The 7,594-nt window shown below is 33.1% G+C and overlaps 1 protein-coding gene across 1 annotated transcript; it reads right to left on the bottom strand.

The window, feature by feature from the left end:
* Positions 1-353: 353 nt before the first annotated feature.
* LOC138404634 (uncharacterized) lies at positions 354-7,320 on the bottom strand. Its single transcript, XM_069509206.1, has one exon. The coding sequence runs from the start codon at positions 2,159-2,161 to the stop codon at positions 1,025-1,027; it is 1,137 nt and encodes a 378-aa protein (XP_069365307.1). The 5' UTR covers positions 2,162-7,320; the 3' UTR covers positions 354-1,024.
* Between the last annotated feature and the right edge of the window lie 274 nt (positions 7,321-7,594).

Consider the following 7,594-nt stretch of genomic DNA (forward strand, 5'->3'; position numbering starts at 1 on the left):
CCATCCTGGGTAACAAATGCTGTTTTTTCCCTGTCTTCGATCTTCAAAGGAATGGACCAGAAGGCTGAATTTATATCTAGTGTTGAGAAGTATTTACACTTTGCAGTCTTTACCATCAAGTCTTCTATAAGTGGAAACGGCTGCGCTTGAGGAACCACAATTTTATTTAATTCACGAAAATCTATACATAGTCTTGATCTTTTCCCTTCTTCTTTTTTATAGGCCAGTGTTACTGGCGCAGCAAAAGGACTGCAGGACTCTTCAATTAGGTTCTCCTGTAATAACTTAGATACTTGCTGTTCAATTTCTTTTTTGTCTTCAATAGTGCACCTATAAGGTCTTTTACTACAGTATTTATCAATTAATAAATCAATATGTGCTTCATAGCCTTTCACAGTGCCTATATCATATTTATCCTTAGCAAAAAGAGGTTTATATTTGCATATTAAATCCTCTATCTCTGCCTGCTTTTGAACATCCAGATGATTGACAGAAATAATGAAACTAGTCTCTTCTACATGTTCATTGAAGTTTATTGTATATTTATCCTTAGTTTTATTCAGGACCTCCACATTTTTAATATAATTTTCCTCAATCTTACTATTTGAAATGTCCGATGGTATTCTTTTGGTTTTTAGGCTTACTTCTTCTTTATTATTATCTATTTTGAGGTTGATTGTACCCTGAGTAATTTCTAACTTCTCATTTTGAATCAGATGAAATTCTTTTATGCAGTCCAGACCAACTAAAAAGTCATAATCAAAGTTTTCTTCATCAATCACAAAAACATTAGCTTTTTTTTCCATTTCAAAAATCTTTATCTTTAATGTTACTATTCCTTTAGTTTTTTTCACGCCATTAATCGTTTTTAAGTTTGCATTTTCAATTGCAATATTATTGTTATTAGGTTTCAAAGATAGTAATCTAGAATTTATTAAAGAAACGTTTGATCCAGAGTCATAAATCCCTGTTATTTCTAAGGAATCATTTAATAACAATTTAATTTTGATTAATGGCGGGATCACTAGTTTTTTGGATTTATTTCGTTTAATTCTGTTTCTAACTCTGAATTATTAACTGTTTTTATCTGATCTCTTTTTTGTTTATCATTATTTTTGTTTTTATACCAACACAAAGATTCGGAGTGATAACGGTTGCCTTTGTTTTCTTTCTCACAAATTCTGCATGGTTTGTAACTTCCATCTCGGTCTTTAATTTTATTTTCTAAACCTTTCATTTTTATTCCCGAATTCTTTTTATTCACTAGATGTTCCAAGCCCCTGATATTATTAAACAAATCCTTAGTCTCCTTTAAGCTAGTTCTATTGATTTTGTCTGCAATAAAATTTGGGAGCCCGGTGGCAATTAAATCAATTAACGTGGTATTATCCATTGATTTATTAACTTCTAATAAAAGTTTTTCCTTTTTCAAAGCATATTCCAGTAATGATCCTTGTCTATATTTGAATAGCATTGCGTATCTCACTGGCGACCATCCCCTGTCTGCGTAAGTTTCACAGAAGTTTTCCTTCCACGTTGACCATTCCGAGTTTACTGTACATTTTATGAGTCTTGAACTGTACCAATCGAGGCATGAATCTTCTAAGAATAATCTCAAGGCCTCAATTTTCTTAGTGTCTTCTTCTATACCAACACGAATACATTCTGATTCAAAAATAGCCATCCATTGTGATACATTTGACATCTTATTATTGAATTTCTCTAATACAATTTTTTCTGTCAGCTTTTTTATATTGTCGGACTTCGATGAATTCTTTTTTTCAGCAAAATTCTCTAAGATTCTCGTCAAAGCCTCTTCTGAAATTCCAGAAGTAGAGGGCAGTGTCCGCGTTTCTTGTGTTGATTCCTCTAGCAAATATCCTTTAAACTGCATGTTTCCATCTTCATCTATGTAGGTACCACATATCTCTGGTGTTAGTGTAAACCAAACTTGTCTTCTATCATTTCTCTTTTGTAGTGTGGTTTTTACTTTTTGAAATGTTTGAGTTTTTATCAATGTGTCGTGCAGTTTTGCTGGTTGGAATTCTTCCGGCATTAAGAAGGTACGATTATTATTAGTTATTGATGTTAAGCAGATGACATTTGATTTCGGATCATCCATCGATTTTTTTACAACAAATTCCAATCTTAACTTCTCCATGTTCTTGCAAAAAATAACTATAGAATTGTTGTTTTATAATGTGTTTATAAACACTCTTGTGAAATAAAAGATCTTGCGTTGCTCTGTAAAGAGGATTATGTTTTATTAACGACCTGACATTTTACAAGAACCAAACACATAAGTTGTTACAGATTATCTTACCTGTAAAGAGAAACAACAATTGAAGCTATTATTTCACTGTTATTAGGTATTGTTTAAACTTTAAATTCTAATTTTATATTATAATTCGAAATTCACTCGCACAGCTAACGTTTTTATAAAAATAACAACCTGACAGTTGACACTTGACAGCTCTCTCGGGTCAATGCGCGGCAGATTCAAATTATGTGATCATAGACATAGATAAGTGATGACATTGACATAGACAAATAAATGAAGAGAAATAAATGGGCTTCCTAAGGTCATTTATATATTTTAAATAAAGACCGATGTAGTAAGAAATATATGTATATACTACAAGAGTCAGGATATAAATTACTAAATAAAATACATAGCCAATATTGTACTAGAGAAACAGAAACATCTAAATCAATCCTGGACCATGTCTGTACAAATACTATCAATGATTTTCATATAGCTATAATAGATTCACCCCTATCAGATCATAAACAAATTTATTGTGAATTTAAAAATTTCAAAAAGCAACCCAAAAAGAAAATAAAGTATGTAACAATAAATTATGATACACTATACAAGGATATGGCCGAAAATATGACAAATCTTCAGATGACAGATCACAACTATAACCAATTGGACTGTTTTATTAAACACAATATAGAGAATCATAAAACTATTAAGCTCAAAATACAAAATCTACCTCAAGACGATTGGATAAATAAACAGATATTGGATGAAATTAGAAATCGTAATATGCTGTGGAAAAACTTAAAACAAGATACTGATAATATGGAATTAAAGAATAATTTTAATAATATTAGAAATAAAATTAGAAGTACTATTAGGGACACTAAAGATAAATATTACTACACAACTTTTATTAAATGTTATAACGAACCAAAAAAAATGTGGGACTTAATTCACACTTTTGCAGGCAATAAAAATAAAAGTGGTAGTGCTCCTCCTAAACTTATAGTAAACGGTAAAACTATTCATGATAGTACAGAAATATGTGACAACTTTAATAGCTACTTTTCTACAATAGGTCCAATTTTAGCAAATGACATACCACAAAAATATCATAATAATACTATATATAATGCTCACACACCCACGCAGAATAAAACCCTCATAGAATTTAAAATATGTACAAAACACGAAATACAGTCAATCATTAAAAATCTAAATATAAATGCAAGTTCAGGTATCGATGGTATAACGGCCAAATCAATTAAATGTATTAATGACATAATAAGTGAGAAACTAAGTTTATGTATCAACAAATGTATGAAAGATGGTACATTTCCAGATAGTCTAAAGATAGCTAAAGTTAGCCCTATTCATAAAGCTGACTCAAAATCTGACCCTGGGAATTATCGTCCCATATCGGTTTTGCCCGTATTATCAAAAGTATTTGAGCGGGTTTTGTATATACGGCTAAGTAATTATCTAATAGAATTTTTTTTTTTTTTTTTTTTTTTTCTACCATAAAGCACCATTATAAAATGGTAGCTTTATTGCTATTACCATCTAGCCTATGGGCTAATAAGTAATATTATTCTAGCTTAAACTTCTACTTATGATTAATTTTTAAATCTAATTTACAGTCCAGTAACTGTCCTTAGTTTATTCTAACACGTACTTACAGTTCACTATGTTCTTGTGACCTAGAAAAATAAAGTAGCACAAGCACTAATACACAAACGCTGCACTTATGTACTTTTTAACACTAATTCGAACGGCTTGGTTCTTTTGAGCCTCCTTTTGATGTCCATGTTATCTAGAAGCTTCACAGCCTCCAAATTAACATGATGGCGAAGTCGATGTTGGTGAGCTTCTGCGTACTTTTGGATGATTTTGTTTACGAACTCTATCTTAAGGTCCCTGTGGAGATCGTGATTTCTTACATACCAGGGTGCATTTGTTATTTCCCTGAGTACTTTGTTCTGGAATCTCTGTATTACTTGAACATTGGTCGGTTTAGTACACCCCCAGAGTTGTATACCATACGTCCATACAGGCATCAGAACTTGCTTGTATAGCATAAGTTTATTATGTAATGAGAGCGTTGAATGCCTTCCAAGCAGCCAATACATTTTTTTGTAGCGTAATTCTAACTCCTCACGTTTCTTTTTAACATGAGCTTTCCATCGAAGCTTTGCGTCTAGCGTCATACCCAAGTACTTCGCTGTATTTACGTAGGGAATAAGTTGCCGATTTAGATAAATTGGGTGATATTTTGGTAACTTATTGGTAAAATCTATATGCATAGATTTCGACTCGTTTAGCTTAATTCGCCACTTTATAGTCCAATCGTTGACTTTATTTATGGCAGCTTGAACTTTTTCTACTGCTTCTTCGTGACTTTCTCCAGTTGCTATTATGGCAGTATCATCAGCGAATGTTGCAATAGTGTTATTTTCTAGTGCTGGAATATCACAGGTGTATAATAAGTACAGGACCGGACCTAAGACACTTCCTTGTGGTACCCCAGCTTTAATTTCCTTGAGTTCAGAATACGCATCTTCTTGACGAACTCTAAACCACCTATTTGAGATGTATGATTCAAGAATATCAGCAAATGACTTTGGTAGCATATTTCTGAGTTTATAGATAAGCCCTTCGTGCCACACTTTATCGAAAGCTTGCGCTACGTCTAAAAAGACTGTAGAACACACTTTCTTATTTTCTAATGATTTCTCTATTATGTCAGTAATTCTGTGGACTTGATCTATCGTTGAGTGTTTTTCACGGAATCCAAATTGGTGATCTGGTATTAATTTTCTCTCCTCTAGTATAGGTTTTAGTCTCTTGAGTAACAGTTTTTCAAATAATTTTGAAATAACTGGTAATAAAGAGATTGGCCTGTATGACGTTGTTTCATGGGGTGGTTTCCCCGGTTTAGCGATCATAATAACTTCAGCAACTTTCCATAACTCAGGTACATGTCTCAGTCTAAATGATGCATTTATGAGATTGGTAAGTTTCACTAAAGCTTTCCGAGGTAGGTTTTTTAAAATTTCTCCGGTAATGAGATCATATCCTGGAGATTTTTTTTTTGCTTAAATTGAACTTTATTTCTTCAGTTACTTCCTTTGGTGTCACAAGTCTGATATTTTGCAGATCATCTTGTCTTTCTTCATTCTCACTGAAATCAATTGTATGGCCCTCATTTGGTTGGAATATATCTTCCAGATGCTGAGCGAATCTATTAGCTTTTTGAATGTTATTGATAGCCCATTTTCCATTTGATTCTTTAATAGGTGGTATATGTGTGATGGGTCTTTTTAAATTACCTGTTACTTTCCAAAGAGAATAGTCAGTTTCTCGGTCATTGGTCAAGCTTCGTAGGTAATCATTTAACTTAGTGTCATTATGACTTTTGATTGCTTTCTTGATTGTTTTCGCGAGTTTGTTCAGTATTCTTTTGTCTTGTGGTGATCTCGAAGCATGCCATTTTTTTCTCTGCTTTCTCTTTGTTCTAATGAGGTGTATAATTTCCTTAGGATAGGTGGTACCCTTACTCCATTTTTTTATCGATGGCGTATTATTCCAGGCTGATTTTTGTATGTCTGTTATAAATTTAGCTACTTCCATATTGAGCTGGTCTTGGCATTTTAAGGGGACCTTTAGGTTTATAGTACTGTCTAACTCTAGTTTAAAGCTTTCCCAGTCTGTATTGTTATTTACTAGAGTTAGCTTGGTTTCTTTGAATGCAATGTTATGTTTATTCAATATTAACAATATTGGTGAATGGTCCGAATTCATGTCGTATTTTCCTTCAATATTTAGGTACCTTGGTGAGATGTTCTTAGATATAAAAAAGTCTATCAGATCTGGGGTTTTTTGAGGATCAGTAGGCCAATAGGTCGGCATACCTGTACTGATCACGTCGCATCCCAAGTCTTTGATCGCACTCAGCAATTCTTTACCTTTTGTTGTTGTTAGTCTAGAGCCCCAGAAAATATTTTTGGCGTTAAAATCTCCACCAATTATAAATCTGTGTCCATATTGTTTCAAGAAACTTAAGTATTCATATTTTTTTAGAGAATGCCTTGGTGGGCAGTATATGGCTACAATTGTAATTGGGTATCGTTCTGTTTTAATATTTACTGCCACTGCTTGGATTTCAAACTCTTCATATTTACTTTCTTCGTAGTGATAAATACTCTCTTTTATTATAACAGCACTACCTCCTCTGGCTGAATTATTAGGATGTAGGGCGTGATATACTTTATATCCATTAAATTTGATGTAGGATTCTTTTGTGAAATGTGTTTCGGAGATCAAACATATGTCGATATTTTCAGTATCTAGGACTACTTGTAGCTCATGTTGATGTTGGAATAGTCCATTAGAATTCCATGCCAATATTTTTAGTTCTTTTTCCATTATTTGGTTTTAAAAGGGGCTTTGTTAGTGCCATTTTCAAGTTTTCGCAGGCGATCATCGAATGATGACATAAATTTCAAGATCTCGTTTAGTTTATTTAAGGTAGGATCGCTCGTGTTATTACTGTTAGACATTTTGTTTGAGGCTACTTGTGCATATGTTACCTTTTTACTAGGATTTTCTTTGTTAATTTCGGGAAGTCGCACATTCTTAGCAACTGGAGTTTGTTTTGTAATATCACTTGTTGCTTGAGTTTTTTGAGAAGATGGTTTTTTGTATTTCCTGTTCCTGATGGATTGCATTTCCTTGGCTACTATGCAGCCTCTATAGTTAGCTGGATGAGCTTCCCCACAGTGTACACATTTAGGTTTCTGCTCAGCTGGTTTTTTGCATTCAACACTTAGATGTTTTCCAGTGCATTTGACACATCTTGGCTCTCTGGAGCAATACTTCTGGGTGTGCCCATACGTTTGACATTTTTTACACTGTGGTATGAGCTTCGATGATCTCAGTGGATGTATTTCCACTTTGCATCCAAGAATCGAGGTGATTCCATAAATTTTGTCGATGTCTTCTCCATTTTTGAAACTTAGCAGAAACATGTTTAGTGGTTCCTTGTTTTTCCACCTTAGCTTATTGACGACATTTTCAACCTTAAACCCTTTATTCTGAAGGAAATCTAATAGAAATAAATTTTCTTTTCAAAGGCCAGTACGGTTTTCGTGCCAAATCAAATACTCTTTCGGCAACAATTGATCTGATTACTAAAATAAAAACTAATATTGACCAAAAAAAGATAGCTGTAGGTATATTTATTGATTTAAAAAAGGCATTCGACACCGTCTCGCACACTATCTTGCTCAATAAGTTACAAAGTATCGGTATATCTGGATCAGCTTTTAA

The sequence above is a fragment of the Maniola hyperantus genome, unplaced genomic scaffold (assembly GCF_902806685.2).
Source record: "Maniola hyperantus unplaced genomic scaffold, iAphHyp1.2, whole genome shotgun sequence".
NCBI lineage: Eukaryota > Metazoa > Arthropoda > Insecta > Lepidoptera > Nymphalidae > Maniola > Maniola hyperantus.